Consider the following 24,812-nt stretch of genomic DNA (forward strand, 5'->3'; position numbering starts at 1 on the left):
TAACCACATGTTAATAAAACAGATGATGAGTTTCAGTGTGGAGATGTGCACTTGCATTGTGTGTATGTGCTGGTCAGACTCCACAGCCCCACCGGGCAGAGAACCACGGAATCCCAGAAGGGGTCAGGATGGAAGGGATAACACTGGATCATCTTCACCTTCCTGCTCAAGCAGGATCACCCCAGCGCACACGGCACAGGATTGTGTCCAGACAGTTCTGGAATGGCCCCAGTGAGGAAAACTCCACACCCTCTCTGGGCAACCTGTTCAGGGCTCTGTCATTGCACAGGAAAGAAGTTTCTCCTCATGTTCTGGTGGAACTTTCTGTGCATCAGTTCCTGCCAGTTCCTCTTGTTCTATTGCTCAGCACCACGGCCCGATCCATTCTGTGCCCCCTCTCCGCAGGCCCTGACAGACACCGATGAAATCCCCTCAGCTGCCTTTTCTCGCGGCTCAACAGGCCCAGTTCCCTCACCCTTTTAACTGATTCTTTCACTCCCACTTCAGACTCTGGTGTGTCCTCAGATTAGATAATCACAGGGCAGCGGGTCTGCCCCGTGTGGGGTGTCCCGTGTTGGGTGCCCCGTGTTGGGTATCCCGTGTGGGGAGTGCCCTCAGCGGGCACGGCGCTGCCATGCCCGAGCCGCGGCCGTGCCGGGGCGGTGCCGCCGTGCCCGGGGCGGAGCGGCCGCTCTCCGCCCGCCCTCAGCCGAAGATGGCGGGTGCCGGCCGCGTCTGGCGGGTCGGAGCGCTGCTGCTGCCGCCAGCCTGGCGGCTGCGGGCCCCGGGACGAGCCTTCGGCGCCGCGGCGGGACGGGGAGGCAGCGGCGGCGGCGGGCGCCTGGTGCTGGGCGCTGCGTTCGCGCTGGGCGGCAGCGCCGGGCTGTGCCTGGCGGCGCGGCAGCGCCTGCGGGAGCACTCGGCCGCTGAGGTAACGCCGCTCCCCCGATCCCCGCCGTGCCCTCCCCGAGGCCTGCGGGGAGCCCGCTGCCGCGGCGGCCAGCCCCCGGGAGCAGCGGCTCCTTCTGCCCCGGTTTGAGTGAGGGAACAGCTTAAAATGGTCTGGGAGGCCCCTGGCAGAGCACTCCTTGAGGAGCTGTAAGGAAAGGCTGTCACTGAGGGCTTCCTTGGGGGTGTGGAGCTTTTTCTGTTGTTGCATTTTTCGCAGCACCCGCGCAGGGTTGTGTAACCCAGTAAGTTGTAAATGAGAAACAAAGCGGGGTGGCTGCATTTGTTCTTTAATGTGTGAGGAATGATCGGCACGGCCTGTGGGTGCGGTGTAGCAGCTCTCCAAACATCCCGTAACTGATGTTCCAGTAGCCCCGGGTTTTCCCTGCCTTGTCCCAGTTGTGCCCAGGTTGGTTAATCCCAGGAATGTGAATTTGGGCAAGCACGTGCCTAAAATCAAATGCCAGCTCTGCTCTTCCCACCATGTGGCCTCAACAGAGGCTGTTGTGGGGGAGGGATTCTCTTATAAAGGCTTTATTTTTGTTTATTTAAATATTACTGCAAGTGGTTTTGGTTTTCTATAAAATTCTCTTTTGCAGAATAGAAACCATAAAGGGATAAACTGTCTGAATTTAACTTTTTTTTTTCCCCCTGGCTGTGAGTAGGAGTTTCCAGCACATTAAATAGATGTATAGAGAAGCAGGTTATTGGTCCCAATGGATGGTGAATATTTAAATATTTGAGGCCATTTAAAGCAAACGTCTGATAGCCAAGATATGCTCATGATCAGATGTTGACACGGAATGTCAGAACATTCAGGATAGAAATAAGGGTGGAAGGAAGGTAGTGTTTATGTTTTTAGCAGAAAATGGAATCTTCTGTTCTCTTTCTTCCCCAGCTGCCTGCAGGGAGCCTGCAGCTCACTCTCTACCAGTATAAAACATGTCCTTTCTGCAGCAAAGTCAGAGCTTTTCTTGATTATCATGGACTGCCCTATGAAATTGTGGAAGTGAACCCGATCATGAGGAGAGAGATCAAATTCTCTTCCTACAGAAAGGTGCCCATCCTGCTAGCCAATGCTGGGAGCCCTTTGGTAAGTCTCCCTGACTTGGAGCCTCAGCATGCAGAGGAATAGGTTTTGAAGAATTTCCTTTTCAATTTAACCAGTTTCTTTTAAATGGTTGCTTTAATCCTGTTTTTCAGCAATTGAACGACTCCTCGGTGATAATCAGTGCAATAAAGACCTATCTTATTTCCAGGTAAGAAAACAGGGTGATGAGAGAAGAGCTGAATGTGGAGGGCCCAGGTTAAGTAGAGATTTAGAAGAGTGCTGTAAGTCTCTTGCTGAGCTCAGGCTCTGAAGCTCTGGGTGACCTGAGCCTGGCTGTGATATTGTTGGTGATGCCTATATATGTTGTGATGTGTGTGATGTAAAGCAAAGCTTGTACCTTTCAGAAATACTTTCTCATCTGTGAGATTCTATTTGCACAAAACCTGCTTAAATACGGACTAGAGTTAATCCTGGAACTGATCTTACAATTAGCCAGTTATAACATCTAGAATGAAATGGCATTGTTGTGCCTATGGCCTGTCCTTTAGGTCTACCTGAGAATGGTAGGAAGTTTTATGCCTGCAGAAATTTTTGTTCTACCACAGACAAAGGTATGTGCACTAATAATAGTTATTTTCAAGGAGCTGTTCCAGTCTCTCTTTTTTTTTTTTCCAAATAGAATCTGGAACATTGTGCACTTACTTTTAGAATAATACCTTTTATAGTGTGTATCTTTCAATCTGGCCTTTGCTCTTGCTCCTTTTTTGTAGGAGCCAGATCAGTGCTAACTGTGTTTCTTTTCACAGGAGGAATAGCTTAGAAGAAATTGTGTCCTTTTATCCACCTGTTAAAACAGTTACTGAGCAAGGCAAGGAGGTGCTTGAGTATGAGAATAAATACTGGCTCATGCTGGATGAGAAGGAGACCAAGAAAGTCTATCCTGTCAAAGAAGTGAGAGTGTAAGTGCTCTTCAGTTTCTGGGCCCTCCAATTAGGGTCACAGCCTGCTCCATATATACTCAGGGTTGATGTAGATGTAAAATCCCATTAGGGCTGACAAGTCTTGACACACCCCTGTTAGTGTTTCAAGCCTTTGGTTTGCTTTTATTTGGTTTGCTGTGTATGTTAGATAATTTAAAACAAAGCTGTTAGCCTGGTTACCACCACCATGGTCACACAGGCCTTCAGGTGCCTCTGGTTTCCTTCCTGGCCTTTCCTTTGTGCCACAGAGGAATGCTATTGAAGGAGTTTCCCTTCCTGCTTTATTTTTCATATTGGGCAGAGAACCTAGTGCCCTATCTTAGTCTTAAATTCAGTTTGAGATTGGAGGAGCCTTGCCAAACATAATGATGCTGAGTGCATTTTAGAGAGGTCACCAGAGTACCTGGGTAGGAGTGTTTGACCTTGGAAGGATCTCAGGCTAAGGCAACTGTGATCCTGCCTCCTGTAGCCCTTCTGTCTGTACCTCCTTCACTGAATACTCTCTTTTGACTACTTGCAGGGAAGAAATGGAGTGGAGAAAATGGGCAGATGATTGGCTTGTTCACCTCATCTCCCCCAATGTTTACCGCACCCCCAAAGAAGCCTTGGCATCTTTTGATTACATTGTCCGTGAGGGGAAGTTTGGCACCTTGGAAGGTCTCTTTGCCAAATACGTGGGGGCTGTTGCCATGTTCTTCGTTAGCAAGAGGCTGAAGAAAAGGTTGGTATCAATGAGCACAAGTACACAAGAGGAGAAATAGCTCCTCCTTAGCTGTGAACCCCAGCTGTCAAAGGGCAGAACCTCAGAGTTTTAAATGGAACCTTTTAATCGTGTATAAATAACAACTGTATTGTAACTGGAGGTACTGAACCCCTCTATTCATCCACTATTTAATTACTGACTGCCCCTTCACTCTGAAATACTGCCCTTACTTGCAAAGCCAAGACCAGCCCATAAGGTGAGAGGTGATAGAAGGTTAAAGAAAGAAACAGACTTGTGTGTTCAACCTGATTCTTTTCTTTATGCAGACACCAGCTTCGAGATGATGTCCGAGAAGATTTGTATGAAGCAGTTAACAAGTGGGTGAAAGCTGTTGGCAAAAATCGACTCTTCATGGGTGGGAACCAGCCAAACCTTGCTGACCTGGTAAGGGCTTCATCCCTGTGATTATTGTCAGGTGGATCACAAATCATCCTGCTGCTCATCTCTGTGAAATGGTTAATACAAGTACAGGCAGAGAAGTTGAGCTACATGAGGTACACTGTCCTTTGTGCAGTAATACAGTTCCCACGTGGTGGGGACATGCCCATAACTGCACATAGGTCCTGACCCTTCCTTACTGTTTCCTCATGGAAAAACATGCATATTCTTAATTACCTCTCTGCCATTCACTCCTCCTTGCTAATCAGAAGCTTGGATCAGATGGCAGGACAGGGGAAGGAGCCATACTGGCTTGGGTGTTGAGACATTTGTACCCTAAGCTGTTCTCCACTGCTTTCTCAGTGTTGTTCTGACCTCTCTGCTCTGCACAGGCAGTGTACGGGGTACTCCGGGTCATGGAAGGGCTGGAAGCCTTTGATGACATGATGGTTCACACCAATATTCAGCCTTGGTACCAGCGCATGGAAGAAGTCATTGAAAAAACTGGAGTTGCAATCTGATGCCAGCTGCAGCTGCCCCCCTGAAGTACTTGCATGGTGAAAACTTCAGAAGAAATGGCTTTTATTTTTAGAGTTGACTGGTCACACCTAATGGACTGACATGTGGACACAGAGACCACCCTGTTCAGAACATCAAGTTGCTGTGAGAGAAGGGTCCAGCTGGGTGTTTGTAGAAGGATGGAGACAGGTAAAAGAAAGGGATTTTGGATGCTGCTGGAAAGGAGACACTCTGAACTGAAGAATGCAGCAAAAAGGCTTCTTTCAGACAAGAGACACCCTCAGAGCAGGTTACTGTAAAAGCAAGATGCTCTTGGCTGGTGTTATGGCTGTGTCAGATGTGGTGGGCCTGACCAGCTTTTGCCTCATGCTGTCTTCTGCTACTCATCCATGTCACCTGAAGTGTTTTCCTGACTGAGACACTGGATACTGTTTTTTAAGTGACAATATTTCCTGCAATAGAATCTAGTAAAGCTAGTGCAAAGGGAACTGGAGGAATCTGCAGTGCTGGAGAAGGCACCCTTCCTCTGACAGCAGCGAGACTGCACTCAGCAAGGCTTTGACTCTTCCATGTAAACGGTTCTCTCAGGATTTGATTCTGTACGGTCTGCAAGGATAAAGGCTGGCTTTATTCTGTCTCCTTTGTGAGATCTGTCTTCTTACCTTACCCTTTACACCCGAAGAACAGAACATGACCTACACTGAAATCACAAATGCAGAGCAGTTATTGGAAAGGCTTGTCTTACATGAGACCTCTTTGGTATATCCCTGAAGATCAGTTTGTTCTTGTTTTAGGAAAAGAAGGATTAAGATCTGTCTGCATGGCCAGGGGATCTCTAGATGTTTATGTCATGCAAGAATAACAAAAGATTTGCTGATGTGGCAGTCAGATTAGGAGCTGTACCTGCAGCTAAATCCTCTAAGCTGTGCTGGGTAGAATCATAGAAAGGTTTGGGTTGGAAGGGACCTTAAAAACCATCTTGTTCCAACCCCTGCCATGGGCAGGGACACCTTCCATTGGACCAGGTTGCTCTAAGCCCTGTCCCACCTGACCTTGAACACTTCTAGGAATGGAGCAGCCACAGCTTCTCTGGGCAAGCTGTGCCAGTGCTTCCCCATCCTCACAGGGGAGAATTCTTTTGTAACATCCCAGGTAACCCTGCTCTGTCAGTGGGAAGCCACTGCCCCTTGTCAAAGTCCCTCTCTAACTGCAGAAACCATATCTGTCACAGCAAGTGATAATGCAGGCTCAAATGTGAGTGATCCTCTGCACAGCCCTAGTATCCTTAATTACTACCTTGATCAAGTTCTGTTTCCCTAGAAGAACAGGCAGGTTTCAGGGAATCTGATTTGTTGTGATATTTCAGGTGCAGCTGAAGCTGGTCTGTAAATACAACTGCTTGTCCAGTGTGTGTTCAAGGGAGAGTACCTTTATTGGTTATAACAATGGTGGTGATAGAGATTTGGGTTTTTTCTGAATGGAGGACTAGTTCCAAATTCAGTTTTGATCTGACATTGAAGGGAGAAAGAAAATGTTTACAGTACAAATGGCTGCGTGGCTGCTTTGACTTCTGTTTCTTTACACTGTTCTGTACTGAAACTTGTGTTCCATAGTATCAACAGGCAACGTTCTTTTAAAGAATTATGTAAAGCATGCATAAAGAGGAGGTTGAAGAAGCCCTTGATGATAATTTCAGCATCCACCTCAACCTGAGAGGGAGGAAGAGATTTTCATGTTAAATGAGGATCTGAAGCACCAAGGGCTCAGTGATTCCACTTCTCCTTGCTGTGGTACATGAATCAGTCCTCTCAAGATGAATATCCGTAACACTAACATGCCAATAATATTAAATAAAGAATGTTTCAGGATTTTGTATTACCTTTTATGGAGTCTTAGAATGTTAAGGGATTGGAATGGACCTTAAAGATCATCTACTCCAAACCTCCCCTGCCATGGGCAGGGACACCTCCCACTAGACCAGGTGCTCAAGGCCTGGGTTGGGGATCCACAACTTCCCTGAGCACCTTGTGCCAGTGTCTCACCACCCTCACAGGGAAGAATATCTAACCTAAATTTCCCCTCTTTCAATTTTCACCTCATCCTATCACTACAGTTCCTGATGAGGAGTCCCTCTCTGGCTTTCCTGTAGCCCCCTTCAGATCCTGGAAGGTGCTCTGAGGTTTCCACACGACCTTTCTCTTTTCCAGGCTGAACAGCCACAGCTTTCTCTTCATAGGGAAGATGCTCCAGTCCCCTTATCAACCTCGTGCTCTCCTCCGACATTTCCATGTCCTTGTGTTGGGGACGGCCAGAACTGCACATAGCTCTGGTTAACAGTACAAGTGGCTGGGTGCACAGTTCTGATGTCACCTTTAAGACGGTAAAACTCATCTCAAAGACAACGCCAAGGAAACCGACTTATTAATCCACTTATTTCATGCTCTTTTCTGTAGGGAGCAGCAGCCGCTCCCGAGGGCGGGAGCCGTGCGGGCCCGGGGTGCCCGAGGCCGCTCGTGCGGGCCGCATGGCGCTGCGGGCGGTTACCGGGGGCGGTTACCGCCGCTCAGGGCCGTTCGAATCGCCCAATGGTGGAGCCGCGGGCGGCACGCCGGCGACGGCGGCCGGGACACTGCGGCCGCTCCTCCTGTGTCTGGTGCGGACAAGGTGCCCAGAACTCGGCCCACGGCCGCCCCTGCTCCACCCGCCGCGCTGATGGGGAACTGAAGTGGCTGCGGACCCCGCGCGGAGCTACGTGGTGAGAGCGCCGGGCCTGCGAGGGCAGGGCGGGCGGAGGGGCTCCCGCCATGTGGGGTGTCCCCTCACCGTGTGGGCGTTCCCCGAGCCCCGGAGGGTGTCTGCTCGCCGCTTGTGTGCTCCCTCACCGTGTGGGTGAGGTCCGAGCCCCGGGAATGATTCCTTCCTCCCTGCTTTTCGGGCTCCTTCCTGCTGGCAGGCCGGCGGCAGCCACGGGCTCGGGATAACGGCGCGGCGCGGCGGGCGTTGGGAGCTGCCGGGCCCCGCTGCCTGAAGGCCCGCCCTGCTCAGGGCTGCGAGCGCTCACGGCCCCCAGACCGCGTCTCTGCCAGCCTGAGGTGACCACAGATTCCATGGAAAACCTGCAGGGACTGCAGGCGGAATTAACACTTAGGAGCGAGCCTTGTTGCTAGGGAGGCACAGTGACGTTTGGTTGTCACTCGTGGTGGTTCAGGGGCTCTGTCAGTGCACGCCCTGCTCCTGAAGGAAAAGAAGTGCCGCTGCGTTCCTTAAAAATTGCGGCTAGAATATGAAAGTTTGTAAGTGAATAATGCCATCGTGTAATTGTTCAAAACATTTCCACTGTTTAAAACAATTTCCATTGTCAGTATGTTGGGAATTATAGTCTGTCCTTCCCTCATCCTGTGCTTTACAGATGAAACTAGGGCACACCAACTTTTGGGTTTTGGGTTTGTGCACTTCATATGTTTTAGTCTTGGTATTCTCTTAAGGAATACCAGGGAAGAGGTTGTTCATAAATTGGCACCTTTTCCTCTAAATAATTTTATTATTTCTGCAACAGGTGTCTCTCATCTATCAACGAAGAAAGTTCCTCCACACCCAAGACCTTATCCAGGAAAGTCAAAAGCTTGAAAGTACCTGTAAGTAACTTTACCTAGTCTGACAATATCCTTTCTGCCAGAATCAGGTTAGTGCTGCTGGTGGCTTTGTGTAAGATTTGCGATTGCTTTATGCCTTTACATCAACTGAGGCTCCAAGATGATGACCTTGTGTCTCTTGGCTTTTCTGTGTTGTGTCAGGTTATGGTTATGTGTTTCTGTGGAGGTTAAAGAAATGCTGTGATGCAACGGCTTTTAAGGATTTATGCTTAAAAAGATGCTCAAAGTTAAGCACATATGAAGGAGCATACAGATTCAGGGTTCTAGGATGGATTGGTATGATTGATTTCCTGGTGGTTTTTCTTAACTGTTCACTTAATTCTCCTCTTCTCCCTGCTTCAAATTTCTCTTTATAATCAGATTTTGTTGGTTCAGTGGGAACCCTTGATTTGCTCACTTGCTTTAAGACTTTGAACTTCAATGATTCTTACAGACATCTGCTATTGATCCAGCTGTGTTTGATCTTCACTAACCAGGTTAAGAGCAGAAAATACTGGAAGCAGAGGAATTGTTTGTGTTAATCCTGGCTTTGTGGAAGAATAGTGTGAAGTTCAAAATGGCAGATGCTACTGATAAAAAGCTCAAATGTTAACTGAGGCTGGCCGCTGTTTCTCTCTAAACACTGAAGGAAATGTTGTTATTTCCAGTTTCCGTGTTCACAGGTTTCCTTCCCTTCATTGCATTTCCCTTTCCCATTTGTGGGAGAAGAGCCATGAAGAATCGTTGCTCATCTCCCCCTTTGCACGTCCATGTGGATGAAAACACCCCTGTCCATGTGCATATTAAAAAGGGGCAGAAAACCACACCTGCAAAATGCCAGGTAGGAGTGTGTACCTGGTTGGTTTTAAGGGCTGCAGAGAAGGTGGATGGCCCTAGAAGCATCACAAAATCTTCCAGGTCTGTTCTACTGTTGTGTTAGAGCTGTGAGACTTCATTTCATATTCAGTGGTGAATTTGTGGTGATACATTTGCTATGTTGATTTGTTGAAATATGGTTTTGGTATGATACAGAATTGCTTTTCATGTTCATGTGAGAAATGTTGCTTCCAATGTGATATCATTTGGAGGATTTTTCCCTTTTATTTCTTGGATCTGTGTCCTGATAATGTTTTTTATTTGGCTTCATGTCTGTTTTTGAGGAAAGCTGTGAGGGGAGGTTGTACTTAGGCATTTCAAGCAGCATCTTGATTGTATTGAAATAAATGTGCTTAGAAAGAGAATCTTCATTTGGACCATCTTCTGGCATTAAGGACATTCTCTGTCCACTGAGTTCTGCAGCCAAGAAGGTCTCTTCCCAGCCTTATCCACAAAAGGCACAAGGCAAAACTGAAGCTGAGGTTCTAGCTATCCCATATCCTCTTTTGTTGCTGGATATTTATGGAAAGTTGTTCTAAAAAGTTGATGGAAGTTGCTATCTCATTCTTCCTTATCTACAAACATCCTGTTCTAAGTCTTCTATTAATTATATGTTTGTTGCTAATGGCAAATTTCATAAGGGATGGAATGACAGTGAAAATAATGAGTCCTATGAATCAATTGCCAGTAGGCAATGTTTCCAGCATCAGATTTTTCTACAAGGTTAAAATTGTGCAAAACCACTTTAATTCCCCTTCAGTAACAGCAGCTCAAGTTCAATACAAATAAATGTGAATCTTCTAGTTGACTGCAGAGTAGGGAAAACACTTCCAGGGCTTTCCAAAATTGATCATAGTGTCAAATGATGTAGCTGCTTTTTTGTGAGGTGAATCTGGGATGGAGAAGGGACCTTCCAGGGATCTCAGGTCCTACCTCCAGCCATCCTGTCAGCTGAGTGTGCAACATCCTTTCTTTCTGGCTGCTGTCAGCTTCCTTTGGTGGCTGCTTCCTCATCTCACCTGATACATCCTGTGAAGCACTACTGATAGTTCTGTATTAATGATCTTTCATTTGGTTTTGCAGCACTAAAAATTGCAAATGGTTCTTTAAGGGTCTGTAATTTATTTTATTTTCTCTTTCTTTAGCAAAAGCACAAACAGAAATCTAAAGGGGACAGTGTGCGAGCTGTGCGGGTGAAAACTAAGGCCCCTTGGATACCCCCAGGCAAAACAAGCACTCGTGATACCATCTTGAAGTGGGAGGTACACCTGGTTTTGCTCTTTAAAACAAGCTTTGAGGTTTAGCCAAGGCTGAAGAGAGCAGTTGTGTAGTGAGAGTTGGGCAGATCTGAAAGGCTACCATCCCCTACCATCTATTTGAAGTGTCTTCTGCAAATCTTTTTCTCTTTTTAACGTAGAAAAACTGAGAATTCATAAACAGCCTGTGGCCATGCCTTTTTGTCTCTAGAAGCCAGATACATTTATTTTTTTATTGCAATTTTACTGGTGCACTTCAAGATCTCATCTGGAGGCTCAGTGAGGGACTGCTGGTCTTGGTGTCTTCCAAAGCATGGAGCGTTTGCATCTTATTTTCTTTCTCATGGGTTGATGGTTTTACCTGTTGTATTCTTGGCACTTCCTAGATGAGGATTTGAGCTTTAATTATTTTTTCTTCTTTTTCATTGTACTCTTTTAGCATTCTTGACCTTTCCCAGATGGAAGGAGAAGAGCTGTTTGTAAACAATGTTTTTTTCTTTCCTAGCCTTGCTGCAGTGATGTGGTCCAGTCTCTGTTTTTTGGCAGTGTTAGAATATTATTTATAATGTTATACTAAAAAAATTACTCCCTTTATTCCCTGTCAGGAATCAAGTGAACGCCTGGAAGCTACACCTAACCCTGAGTGTGACAGGATGCAGTCAGTACTACGCCTCAGTGACCTCTCCACGGATGACGATGATCCCGCTTGCTGCAAAATTAACAAATATGAGAAGAAGATAGATAGCCTGATGAACATGGTGGGAACACTGAAGAAAGAGGTGAGGAGACAGTGGAAAGACCTGCTGACTGGGGCTTTGTAGCTGATCTTTTGGCAAGAGGAGGCTGGAGGCAGGTCTTGGTGCAATGGAAGGCTACCCAGGCTGTTGGTAGCTTGCTTGAAAATCAGTCTGAATTGTTTAGAATATCTGAACTATCCTGGTGAGAAATTCACTAAGCCACATTATGAAACATTTCAAAATATTATTAATTTGATAAGGTATTGCTGTGCTTTAGGTTCCAAATAATCTCTCCTGCCCAAGCCCAAAATCTGAAAACTGATGTCTCCAGAAAGTGAAAAATACAATGCATTGATGTTTTATTGTCAAAAAAATCCCCTTATTTAATGAGATTGTTTCTTCTCATTCAGATTCAAAAATGTGCAACCCAGTGATGTTGTGTTTTCCAGATAAATAGGCTCTTATGTACTTGACACCACTTAAAAAGTACGTGGGAGATGTTCCCAACTCTCAAAAGATGCATCATGGTGGGCGTAAACTGCATTTTTAACATTGAGTTAACACTCAGAGTAGCAAATTCTGTATTATTAGTTTACTCAAAATTACATGGATGTCAAATCAGTGAACAACAATAGGATTTGAGTCAGGTAGATTCTTGCATCAAACATTTTCCATTTTATACATGCTACAAAATTTAATGGAATTACTTGCATGATTATAAAGCAAAAATAAACTTTAGAACCACAGAATCATTAAGAATCACAGAATGAACTAGGTTGGAAAGACCTCTGAGATCATCAAGTCCAACCTATGACCTTAACACCTCCTCATCAACTAAACTATGGCACTGAGTGCCACATCCAGGCTTTTTTTAAGCACATCCAAGGATGGTGACTCCACCACCTGCCTGGGCAGATGATTCCAATGCCCAATCAGCCTTTCAGTGAATAATTTTTTCCTCATGTCTAACCTAAACTTCCCCTGGTTCAGCTTGAGTTTGTGTCCTCTTGTTCTCTCAGTGGTTGCCTGGGAGAAGAGACCAACCCCCACTTGGCTGCAGCCAGCTTTCAGGGAGTTGTAGAGAGTGATGAGGTCTCCCCTGAGTCTCCTTTTCTCCAGGCCAAACAACCCCAGCTCCCTCAGTTATTCTTCATAGGGCTTGTGTTCCAGGCCCCTCACCAGCCCTGTGTTTGAGCATCTCAACATCCTTCCTAAACTGAGGGGCCCAGAACTGGACACAGCACTCAAGGTGCAGCCTCACCAGTGCCATGGGGGAAGAATGACTTCCCTGGTCCTGCTGGCCACACTGTTCCTGATACAGGAATAGTGCCTGGATGCCATTGGCCTTCTTGGCCACCAGGGCACACTGCTGGCTTATTTTCAGTTGGCTGTGGACCAGTACCCCCAGGTCCTTTTCTGCCCTGCCACTGTCCAGCCACTCTGCCCCCAGCCTGTAGCACTGTAGGGGCTTGTTGAGGCAAAAGTGCAGGATTTGGCACTTGGACTTGTTAAAGGTTGGAAAAGACATCCAGGATAAATTAATCCAACCTTTAATCCATCACCACCTTGTTGAATAAACCAGAGCACTGAGTGCCATGTCCAGTAGTTCCTTGAACACCTCCGGGGATGGTGACTCCACCACCTCCTTGGGCAGCCCTTTCCAATACCTGACAGCCCTTTCTGTGAAGAGTATCCCCTGACACAGCTTGAGGCCATTTCCTCATGTCCTGTCACTTGTCACCTGGGAGGAGATACTTCTTTTTTTTTATACTTTCAATAAGTTAATTGACTATGAGTTGTTCACTGATTGGGGATGTGGATTCTGTGTATCACTTCCAAAGCCCCTGGTTTAAGTTTTATTCCAATATCTTCAGGTCAAGATGCAGCAAATGGAGGAGCAGGAGGAAATCACAAAGCGTCTCCTGGAGGAGCAGAAGGAAGAACTGAATGAGGTGACACAAGAGCTGGTACAAACAGAGAATGAGAACACGCGGCTCCGGCGCAACATTGAGCGTATAAAGGAGGAGAAGGACCTGACTGTGTAAGAAAGCTTCACTTCTCACTGTTCCTGCACTTGTGGTATCCACAGGCACCTCCCTTCTTTACTGCTGACTTGACCAGAGGTTGTAGCTGCTGCTGAAGAACTGATGCACTTGGATTTTTTGTCACCTTTTAGAAGGGGGTTCCAGATTGCAATAGCTGCAGAGAAGGGCTCTAGCATGACTTTTGGAATGGAAAAAAATCCCTACTTTGAGAGGAACCTGAGAGCAGTTGGCTTGTGTGGAGGGTCAGCCTAGCTCTGCCATTAGTATTTTAAAGATTAAGGGATTCTGCTTGAATTGTGATGATATTGATAGAACAATAAATGAATAAATGTGGACCTGAAAACTAGAGAATTTTTTACCTTTATAAAAATCATAGACAGCCAGGAGTGACAGCCCCTGAGAGGACTGAACCATGGGCTTTTTTCTTAGTGATTCTGAAGTTCTGCAAGTCTGACAGTTTTGCATCTGCTTTGTATCTAAAGAATTAGCGAAGTTTGTGTCTCCAGGGGGACATTAGTCTTTTAGTAGAGTTAGTTTTAATTTTCCTTAAGAAATATCACATGGAAGTCAATACTTTCTACTCCTTTCTCAGGAAACTCTGGGAATGCTTCTGAGATTACAAGTGCTGGCTAAAAATGTTGAGCTGCATATCTTGGTGTGCTCTTCTGTTTTTTGTTTGGCCATTTGGAGTCTTATTCCTGGTGTGGCATAAGTGCCCAGGAAAAGCACAGCATTGTGTTTTGGTTTAGCAGTGTGTTCACTTTTGGTATAAGCCTGATTTGTCCCCTCTAAATGTCATAGCTGTGATCTTAGCAAGCTCCTGATGTCTGCTTACTGCCTTTTCTCAAAACAGCTTCCACACTGAAAGAGGGTAGACCTTAAGCAGTTTTTGTTTAGAGCTTTTATCCTCTGATTTGAGCTTTTTATGAATTTTAACCCAATCAACTCTATATCAATAGTGTCTGGTAGAGCTGCCAAAGCTTCTTGTTTCTCTGATGGCTGAATTCTCCTTGCAGGCTGCAGAAGGAGTGCTTGCAGCAGGAGAAGGAGTGTTTGCTGTCCAAGCTGAATGAAGCCGAAAGAGATGGAGCAGCAGCTGCCAGACAGATCCATGCCCTGAAAAATACCATTGGGAGACTCAACATTGTAGGTGTCCCTTTTTGTTCTTGCCTTTCCTAGATTGTCCTATTATATGGCTGTCTTAAAAAAGTAATGTTATAGTTGCTAATCCAGCCAAATCTAAGGAAAAATGGAGGAACTTAACATCCTTAAGGTGTTTGCTGGTTTGGTTTTAAAGTGGGGTATTTACTTCCTGTTACCTTCTGCACAGAAGTGAACAATTACATCCTTTTGTTTATGTATTATGGGATTTGAGTTATTGTGTTTTGTTTTTCTCATTATTTATTCTTGTTTATTTATTTGTTTGTTTAATGTTTTTCCTTCAGGAGAAACACATGAGCAGCACAGATATAAATGCTCTTACAAGACAAAAAGAGCTTCTGCTCCAGAAGTTGAGCACCTTTGAAGAAACCAACCGGACACTCCGAGAACTTCTTGCAGAGCATCAGTCTCGGGAGGTGAGAGCTGCTGGGTGTGGAACCTGGCTGATTACAGGAGCCTGTGTTGTCTCGTGGGGTGGAAAGGAATTTTGAGTTTGAAATCTTTCAACTCTTTTTCTCAGCCCTGCAGTAGACCATGTCAACCCATAAATGTTGGATGGTTTTTATTTGGGTTTTTTCCTTTATCTCTGCCTAATTCATAGAGTGAGACTGGCTTTTCTGCTCTGAGGATGGTAGAGCCTCTAAGTCTTTGACTGCATTAAAAGGTTCAGGCCCTGCTGTGCTGCCAGCTGTCTCCTCTGGATGCAGCTGTATCTGCTGATCCTGCTGGTCTCAAACACTGCTGCTGCCCTTGGATTGCTGGAGTCTGAGGACTTGACATGGCCTCAACTATGGGAGCCTACGGATATTCAGAACTTTGATTTTGTAGGCTCTGAGGGCAGCAACAGAGAAATTTGAAACAATTGTGTGCTGCATGTACAGAACCATTCTCTGCTGTTCATAAGAGCAATAGAAAAATGAAATTTCTAGTTTTTATGTAGTTTATATTCCATTTCAGCAAAAGCATGCTGGTGGTAACAGTTACCTCAGCCATCAGTGAGGTTGGATAAAAGACCTGATTTCTTCCACATTACTTTCCCTGAGTAGTGGGAGAGTTCAGAATGATCCTACATTGCCATCATGCTTTTTATTTTAATCTTTGACTGGGAAGTGGAAGAGCTTTCTGAGATGGATAACGATATGTGAAATATTTAACAAATGAGATGTTTCTGTATATCTTCTAAGAACTGCTGCAGCAACTGGGAGGAAATAGTTGATTTTCCCAATTCCACTTAAAAAACCTGTATAAAATTGACTTTTTGGTTAACAATTTTTCTCATGCATTTATTTTGTAGAAAGATGCCCAGAAGGTAATGGATCGGCAAGCAATGCTGCTGAAAAGGCTGTCTGACTTGGATGCAGAGAACATGGTAAGCAAACCACAGTTTCTCATTTCTTTAATGATGCAGCAGAAAGATCTAAAATGACAAGCCCTTCTTTGTCTTATATTCCACTGTCAAATCTTACTCTAGTGTGTTTTAGGTCAATAAAATAATTATTTGAGCCTTTGTGGTAATCAGAGCTATTACATTGCTCCTCTGGTTAACAACCTGCATTTAAAAGTGGGTAAATTTTCATTGCCTTTGAAATATGGTGGATTAGAATGGGAATAATTCCGTGTATTGGGCTCTGTTACTGAATGAGTTACCTTGTGCCAGTTTTTGTTAATTTCCTTCTCTGTAAACCGAGACAAGAGTTCTTGCATTTGCAGAAGCTACAAAACTGTGAGACATAGGTAAATGCCCTTTTTAGTCTGTGGAGTGTATATGGTCCTGACAGGATATCCTGTGCCCTGTTGCACAAATTTATATGTATCCCTTTTGCTTCCTGCTTGAATAGAATGCATCCTGTCTTTCTGGGGATGAGTATGCTGTTGTTGTGAATAACAGACCGTGCCACAGATCAGGTGGTCTTGACAAGGGAGGCAGTTACACCTCTTGCCTTCTACCTGCCATCCTACATGTATTTGTTCCTGAACATCTGCATGGTGTTTGTTTTTCCAGCAACTTCAAATCAGGCTTCAGGGAAAAGAAAAGGAAGTGGAAACCCTCACACTTCAGATAGTGGCAGAAAAGGTAATTTAGTTTTTCTATTTTTCCCTCTCTTTTCTACTTTCCAGTTCTGTAAAACCACAGGCAGTCCAAAAGATGAGGTTGTTTACAGACTGCTGTTTTGTGATCAGTGACTGGTTTGCTTATAAAACTAGGCAGATACCAATACTCACACCATTGTGGGTTCCATATTCTGCTAATAAGACACCTGTGACAAGGATGGATAGGCAGAATTCTCCTTGCTTGGGCACTGAATTGCCATTCTGCTTAAGGTCCTGTTTGTTCCCAATGGCAAATTCCAATCTGTTCCTTAGTTTAGGAAGTAAAGGGGAAATGCAGTGGAAGAGATCAGATATGAAGGCTATTTTGCTCTAGAATATACCTTTCAGGCCAGTCCTTCAGGTGTGTTGTAAACACAGTGGCTGCTCATTTGGTCCCTTTTTGTTGGACTAGAAGAGCTGTGAGGGTCCACCTGGAGGTGGCTGGAGGTCATTCAGTGAAGAAATCTGAGATTACTACTGCATGTTATCAAGTGTTCCTTCTATTAGCTTGTTGAGTAAAAACGTGTTTGTTTGTTCCTGCTTATCTAGGAACAAGCAAAGAAAGCATTTGAACTTGCCAGATCCTTGGAGTCTGTGAAAGCCCATTTACAAGCCCAGGTGCGGAGCAGAGATGCTGAGAACAACCGTCTGACCTCACAGCTGCGGGTATGTGTGCACTGCTCCCTGGGGATTGGCTCTTCCTTTGCTCCCATGGACTGAATTCACTCACACGGCGAGTAGCAGAAGCTCCTTACAGAGTCTGGTTGACTGAAATATTGGCTGGTGATGTTTATGGCATTAACACACAGCGCGATTTTCAAATTAAGTAAGAAAAGAGAAATCTTTTCACTTTTGAGGCATGAGGCAAAATCTTAGCCTTAAGGTCTATGCACATTAATTAGATTTTCTTTTTCCTAAGTTAGTTACTCCATAATTATTGAAAAGATGGCTTTGGTTTAGTCAAGCATCAAGACAAACTGAAACTGTTTAATTTGCTTTTTTGGAAAAACGCTGTGCCAGTTTGATCACCCTCGTTCATCTGTTCTCCAGTATAAATGAGGAGGAGAAAGTTCCTCTGGTTTATTTTGATAAGACTTTTATATTTAGCATATATTGGGAGGATGTTACAAGGAACATAAATGTGTTAATAGTTTAGAGGAGCTTTAATCTGTTCTAGTAAGAGCATTGTTATACGCAAACATTTCATCAATAAAAAGAATTTTCTCAGGTAGATCAAAAGACTGTTAAAACAGTATTTATTTTGGTCAGCAGAGAAATCAGTATTTTAGGAAGCAGCTTATGAAAGAAGAAGGGAGGACTCTTGGAAGAAAAGGAGGATGTCATGCTGCCATCTCTTTCAGCATTTAGACAGAATTGTGTAGGTGAAACCTGACTGCAAATACCTCCAGGCTGAACAGTGGGGATTTGTGCCTGGTTCTCATCACCATTTCTAGGAAATCAGTTGCTGCTTTGAGTTTGCAGGTGTAATATGGACATTAATCCATATGGTGGGTTTTGTTCCCCCGCAGAATACGGAGGCCAGTGAAAATCAGACTAAGGGAGAGATGGAGCTTCTTCTGGAGCAGCTGCAAGACCTGAGGTGCAAATCAGAGTGTGATAAGGAGGCCCTGAAGAAAGCGGTCCGTGCACAGAAAGAGCGGGCGGAGCGGAATGAGGAGTACGTGCAGAAACTGACTGCCCAGCTAGCAGAAAAGGTACCTGGCTGAAACGGGAGAGGCCTAGTTTGAGGTCACGCTTTTAAATTGTTGACTTCTAGTAGAAGCCCTAGGGAGACTAATGAAATTTATTTCTGTCTTGATGCCATGGCCCATTTATGCCAAGTTTAGAACAAATCCAGTTTGCTCAGCTGTCACTGTATTCACTGCATGTCCTAAGTTAAGGGCATCTGTGTATTGCCTGCATATCTCACACCAGTGATGGTTTTGCTTTCTCCCTTACTCTTTTCCCTCTTGTATTTCCCTTGTCTGACAGGAAAGCGCTGTTGCTGAGGCCCAGTGCAATCTCGAGTCCTGGAGGAATCGCTGCAGCAAAGCAATGAAGGAGAAGGATGACCTTGAACTGGAAGTCGTTACACTGAACAGGTTAGAGTAAAATCAGTGCAGAGAAAGAAGCATGAGTGGGGATGAATTCAAAATTCAAGGATAATTTAATTGAATTATAGCATTGAAATTAATATTTTAATTAGATTGCTTGTAAATAACCAAGCAAAACCAGCACTGCCTAAGGGCTAGAGCAGAGTTTGAAGAGGTGGAGAGAGACATGTGACTTCTGCTGCTGACTTGCCACAGCAAAGGAGACTCTTTGAGCTTTGCTGACTCTTAAAACTGTTATTTTGCCATTTTGTAATGCTTTCAATTGAGATTATTTTTGTTTTGAGATATTTTTAAATAACTGGAATGGAAGATATGAAAAGAGATAAGTAGTATAGTTGGTGCCAGTTTTGTTGTGAAGGTAAATAAATATTTTGGTATCTCTGCAGTACAGAAGTTACTGCAGGGAAAAGTTAAGTAAGTATGAGGTGAGAGAGGCATATCTTTATCCTGTGCATCTTTGAGACAATTCATTTGGACTCCAAGGGGGACAACTCCAGTGAATTCCCAGGTGGTATAAAAAGATTGAAGTAGTAAAACGGTATTAACAGAGAGGTGTGCATACATGACTAGAGGAGGAAGATGAAAGGATAGGGAAAAGCCATGTTTCTGAGGCTAGTTTTCAAAGGTTAGAAGCCTTACTCTTCTTGTCACTTAAGGATTAATTTTCTTTCTGTGTGGTAGCCGTGTTGCAGACCTGGTGGAACAACTGGCAAAGATCCAGGAACAGACACGGGACGAAAATGAAGCTTTGGTAGATAAAGTACAGCAACTGACTGGAGAGAACAATGCTTTAAAGAAAGACAATGAAAAACTAAAGGTCAGTGACTCTAAGGGTTTGAAGATTAAATGCTAGGAGGAAAAGAAGTTGGAATTCTTATTGGCAGTCTATTGAAGTCTGAAAAGTTTTGGCAACTTGCATGGACAAAACTGTATTTTCTTAGCCCAGGCAAGATTAGACAGCTCACATTGCAGGTACTTCCGAGCACTCAATGGAAGATGTTTTCTTTTTTTCAGGCTGCTCTGATTTCAATGGAGGACAAGCTGAACCAAGGACAGATGGAATTGCAACATCTCCAGAGTTCTGTCAGGAGCTACGAAGGGTTGATTGAAACCTACACAGCACAGGTAGGTCTCAGAACCTTCAGCCCTTGGACAAAGGTGTTTTCTCCTTCTTCTGTGGCTTATTCTGTAATCCCTTAGCTATTGCCAGCTGGAGCAGTTTCAATTACTCCAAGGCATTGCAAAAGTGTGTTGAAAACTATTTATAACAGATGAAGTCTGGGGTCTTTTTTGAATGTCCAGGCACAGATGGCCCGAAAGGATGCAGATGAGCTGGCAGCAAGACTGGAGAAGTGTGAAAAAGAGAACCAGAGAATAAAGGATGAAATGAGCAAGGAGATTGACGAGGTAACTATCCCTCTAAAGACATGTTGTAGATATTAATGGGTTTTAGTGTTCTGAATCTAGTGAAAAACAGCTGTGAATAGGAAGTAAAAGGCTTGTCTTGATTCTGCCTTTTGCATCAGCTTTTTTCTCAGGGCTTGTTCAATGGGTTTTGCAGAATTAACAATTAGCAGCTTCTTTCTGACTATATGGCATTCTTCAGAGGTGTATAAATTATTTAGTGTGTCCTTTGCTGCAGAAATAGTGCTTTTGAACAGTGAATTAGGTAGGTTACACCATTATCTGATGTGGAGCAGCTGACCTCAGAAGCAGAGATTGTACTTCTAGTAAAATTGAAGCCCATAATCCAAAATACTCATTCTTACACAATCCATAGGGAATTCCAGATCCTAAGTGAAAGCTTTTTGGAGCAGGAAAAGACCTTAGGTTTTGAACTTCGGCACTGGCCAAATATCCACACAATGTCATCATGTTTGTGGACTAACAAAGCCTCATTGAAGTTGAGAAATTTTTTAGTCTTGATCTTATGAACATTTGAAAGTTCCTCACGTTCTCTTCTTTGATTACAGACTCGTGAGAAGTTCCAGAGCCAGATTTCTGAACTGGAAAAGCTGCCTGAGATCCTAAAGTACACTGAGACCCAGCTGGCGGAGTGCCACCAACAGCTGATGTGTTATGAGAAGAAGAACACGGACCTGTGTTCCATGATTTCAGACCTCCGTCAGCTGGTAAGGGACTGGCAGAAAGTACCCGTACCAGTGCAAACCTCAACTGGGAAAGATTGAATTTCTAATCACAGCAAGGTTCAAACTTCGTCTCTGTTCTCGTCTCTTTTTGAAAAGATTAAACGTGCACTGCAAAATAAAGGTGTGTGCCATGTCTTTGTGCAAGAAGTTAGCGGCTTTGCTGGTAGCATTCCTTAATGTTTGAAAGGTTTCTCATCCCTTGGTGAAGAATCTTTCTGGGACTTGTTAGCAGCCATGGCAGCACTTGCTAATGCCAGCCCAGTTCTGTTACCTCATCCTCCTGTCAGCTTTCCCTCCTGTAGTTTTCTGGTGATGGTGCTGGCCCAACCATTTTCTCACTCTGATTTCAGGTTGTTTTCCCAGTTTCTGTTTTTTGTTCCCAGAAACACTGTGTAGGTATTGCAGGACAATTTCAGACATGGATGACATCTACAGCTGTGCCTCACAACACCACATGGACTCTGTCTGACCATTTCAGTCTGCATGGTTTGGAATTATAAACCTCCCTGGTGTTTCAGGCTCTCATGCTGTTGTGGGCTGCTGGCATGTTTGTGGCTGCTGTTCTCTAGTGGGTGTGCTTGGCTTGTGGCTGCTGCTTTATGTGCAGGGTTTTACAGTCCTGGTTTTTCTTTTTCAGTACAGGTGAGTTTTCCTACACCTTCTTAGACTGTAACTGGAAGCATCAGCAAAATGGATGTTTAGTTCTTTTCTGTCCATGGTTCCCTTTCTGAAGGTCTCCAGAAGTTATGAATGGAACATATTTCCTTCTGAGAGCTGCATATGTTTTAGGTGGTTGGACATGTGTGTGTGTAGTGACTACTCTGTGAAGTAATTAATTCCTGTAATTTTTAGATTGACCTCCAGGGGGACAAAATGGAGATGACAAGAGAGAGATATCAGTCTGCCCAAGAGGAGAAAAAGCAACTCACCTTGAAGGTGGAGGAGCTAGAAAGGTTAGAAATACTAGGCTGTCTTGCTTTTTTAACCTTCCATTTCCATTGTTTTTACAGGGGATTGAAACAGCTTCAGTCTTGTTCCAGTTCCCCACATGCCTCCAGGATTCTGTGCATTTGCCTGTCCCACAAGGTTCTCTAATCAGTAGCTGTCCACTGAGAGTTATATGCTGTTGCAGCAGCACCTGTTGTGAATGTTGTTAGACAGGATGATGGCTTAGACAGCAAAGAAACCAGCTCCTTGTCTAATCTAGCCTGACAATTCTGAGGTTACTAGATATTACAGTATTTTTACCTATGTTTATTCATTTCTCTTAATGACAATGTCTCAGAAAATGCAGGTATATGGGTACTCTGTTGGTCCTTCAATATTTGAAATTTTGATTTGAGGACTGGAGAACTGTTTCCTGGGGCTCTCACCTTTCAAGCGGGAATAGAATCTATTACCAGAGGAGTCAGGACCTGACAAAAGGCAGAATGAAACACACTCCATTTAAAATGAATAGGTTTCCTTCCCTTATTGTCTTAAACTAGAAAACTAGAGTCCACGAGTGCCCAGAACATAGAATTCCTTCAGGTCATAGCAAAACGTGAGGAGTCGATCCACCAGTGTCAGCTGCGGCTGGAGGAGAAGAGCCGCGAGTGCAGCTCCCTGGCACGCCAGCTGGAGATGGCCATTGAGGATGCCAAAAAACAAGTGAGTGACTTCTCATGTTTGTGAATTCACCCAAAGCTACCCAGGCTGTGAAAGGGGAGCAGTGAGAATGCTGAAAATGTCTTCTCAGCTTATGGCAAAACCCATTAAAATCATCACGTTCAGTGAAATATAAATAATGTGCTGGTGCTGTTTGTCAGCACTGTTGAACTGAACTTGGTTTGCAGCAGAGAAAAGCACTACACTGAGCTGCTGTTTATGTATGAGAATGTGTCAGTTAAACTTTAAAGGGCTTTTGTGGGCAATGGGTAGGGAAAAAACATTCTTCCACAAACATGCCTTTGACAAAGTTGTTGTTCTGTGTAGGTGGAACAAGCTCGAGAACGAGCAGTCTCCAGAGAGAGGGCAGCCCAGTCCAAGGTGTTGGATTTGGAGACCCAGCTGAGCAGGAATAAAACAGACCTGAACCAGTTGCATCGGAGCAAAGAGGATGTGAGTGGCTTGTGGGGGATACTCTTGCTGTACTGGTGGTGCCCTGGCAACAGTTGGGTTCCATAAATCATCCTGTGGATGTGCTGCTGAAGTCATGCAGAGCTGTGCCTGAATGTGATGTGCTGTTGTGTGTGTCCATGTATGTGTGTGACATAGGACAAGTCTGCTGTCACCAATTCAGGATTGTGTGGTAAGGCAAGTCAGAGCACAATGATGAATTAACCTGGTATAAAGTTATGTGTGTGTAAGAAAAGAATCAGACTTTCCTTCTGTTCAAAGGAGATTTGCACCAGGGTATCCTGGACAGATTTAAACTTCATTTCACCTATATCAGACAGAGTGTAATTTCTCTTCTAGAGGAAAGACTGGCAATCTTTTGTCATGTCCTATTTACCTTGCTTTAGTTTTACTTGGAATTGTGTTAGCTGATGGATCGGGTCAAATTGCTTTTCAGAAGAGGGTGTGTTTCATTCCCGGTAACTACAGCTAATACATTTCAAAAGCCCAACTGATAAGCCACATTGTCTCCTGCTTTTATCAGCGGGCTGCTGAATGGAGTTGGGAACGAGCAGAAATTATAAATATCACAGCACCATCTATGGTAATGTCACCTCCTGCTGTGCTAATCCTGGCTCTCCTCAGCGCTTTGGGGGAAGAGTTTAGCACGGGCAGGGTGGGTGCTGCTGCCGTTCAGCGGTGTTGTGCTCCCTGTGCAGGCAGAGCGCCGCTACGAAAGCCGCCTCCAGGACCTGCGGGACCGGCTGGAGCAGTCGGAGAGCACCAACCGCAGCATGCAGAACTACGTCCAGTTCCTCAAGTCTTCCTACGACAACGTTTTTAGGGAAAGTGCTTTTCTGGGCTCCCCCAGCCACACTCGCTGTCTTCTGTGAGAGCAATGCTTTGCTTGCACCTTTTTTTTAGCACAGAGTAGGAGCTTTGTTTCAAAAGCCATATTGAGTTAGAAAAATGGATGGCATTTCAGGGTTACTGTTGGGGGATTTTTTTTTTATTGTAGAATGATAAAATAAAATGATGTTGGCATCTGATCAAAATGTGGGGTATCAGCAATACTGGTTTGGTGCTGGAGGTTGGTGTTATGTCATAAACTGAGTCCCAAAACCAGGTGGTTTTGCATATAATGGAAAAGATCCTTGTCCTCCTGTTGGGTCATGATGGTTTCGGCTCCTAAAACTTGTCAGAGGTTTGTTGAGTGTGTTAATTCTTGTAAGAGCTCTCTTTCACTTCTCCTTCAGTTTTTCTGTTGGGGAGATCATGTGGGGTTTTTTTAAAATAATTTTTTTATACTGTTGATGTGATGCTGAAAATAACAGAGGTGCTTGGGCTCTACACTCACAAAGAGATAATCTCCTGCACAACCACAGTGTTTGTAACAATTTTATACCAGAAATTATGAGTTTGGTTTGGTTTTTTAATACTTGATTCTTATATACTCCCTGATCCTTACCTTCATTTGTGAGTGTGATGCTAATGTTGCTTTACTCCTCTTACCCTGATTTTCTGATCCTGACTATACCCACCCAGGACTGAGCCAAAACAATTAAATTTGAAGGAAATCAGTGTCATTTCATTTGGGATCTTGGTGCAAATGCCATGTGAGTTCTGGGGGTGTGTGAAATCCTGACTTTGCCTTAAGCCAACTAAGGAGCAGCTGGAGATATTCAACTTTATCAAATTCTCCTGCACCTTCTGGAAAACCAGGTCTTTTGTGTTTCAAGTCTCCAAAGTCCATGTCATCTCTATTGTCCTATTGTTTCTACTAAATGGTTCTTAGGGGAACAAAAATAAACCTTGTTTCTATTTTTCTCTCTTTTGTATCCTATTTATATGCTATGTGATATGGTCACTGGCAGTATTTGCCATGAAAGTTTTCTAAACTAATCACTTTTCAAAAGATCTGTAATTGTGCGTGTTTAACACTTTAAAAATCCCAGAAGTGCTGGGGGAGAAACCAATAAACTACATTTTAATTGGTTACGGTGGGGGTTTCCTC

The 24,812-nt window shown here is 44.4% G+C and overlaps 2 protein-coding genes across 6 annotated transcripts; both read left to right on the forward strand.

Annotated features, from left to right (window-relative positions):
* Positions 1-684: 684 nt before the first annotated feature.
* On the forward strand, positions 685-6,507 carry PTGES2 (prostaglandin E synthase 2). Its single transcript, XM_064393961.1, has 7 exons — positions 685-931; positions 1,847-2,041; positions 2,152-2,207; positions 2,806-2,958; positions 3,500-3,700; positions 4,009-4,126; positions 4,513-6,507. The coding sequence occupies exons 1-7, from the start codon at positions 716-718 to the stop codon at positions 4,639-4,641; spliced, it is 1,068 nt and encodes a 355-aa protein (XP_064250031.1). The 5' UTR covers positions 685-715; the 3' UTR covers positions 4,642-6,507.
* A 687-nt stretch (positions 6,508-7,194) lies between these two features.
* On the forward strand, positions 7,195-24,627 carry ODF2 (outer dense fiber of sperm tails 2). 5 transcript variants are annotated; one of them, XM_064393956.1, is made up of 21 exons: positions 7,778-7,932; positions 8,196-8,274; positions 8,940-9,112; positions 10,293-10,409; positions 11,009-11,182; positions 13,015-13,181; positions 14,202-14,331; positions 14,631-14,762; positions 15,641-15,715; positions 16,349-16,420; positions 16,987-17,103; positions 17,967-18,152; positions 18,430-18,539; positions 19,233-19,368; positions 19,566-19,676; positions 19,854-19,958; positions 20,525-20,683; positions 21,554-21,654; positions 22,189-22,351; positions 22,676-22,801; positions 23,518-24,627. In XM_064393956.1, the coding sequence occupies exons 3-21, from the start codon at positions 9,005-9,007 to the stop codon at positions 23,689-23,691; spliced, it is 2,463 nt and encodes an 820-aa protein (XP_064250026.1). In that variant the 5' UTR covers positions 7,778-7,932; positions 8,196-8,274; positions 8,940-9,004; the 3' UTR covers positions 23,692-24,627. The 5 variants fall into 5 exon arrangements, with proteins under 5 accessions (XP_064250024.1, XP_064250025.1, XP_064250028.1 ...); XM_064393954.1 differs by lacking the exons at positions 7,778-7,932; positions 8,940-9,112 and adding an exon at positions 7,195-7,394; XM_064393955.1 differs by lacking the exons at positions 7,778-7,932; positions 8,940-9,112; positions 10,293-10,409 and adding an exon at positions 7,195-7,394.
* The last annotated feature ends 185 nt before the right edge of the window (positions 24,628-24,812 follow it).

The sequence above is a fragment of the Passer domesticus genome, chromosome 18, assembly GCF_036417665.1.
Source record: "Passer domesticus isolate bPasDom1 chromosome 18, bPasDom1.hap1, whole genome shotgun sequence".
NCBI lineage: Eukaryota > Metazoa > Chordata > Aves > Passeriformes > Passeridae > Passer > Passer domesticus.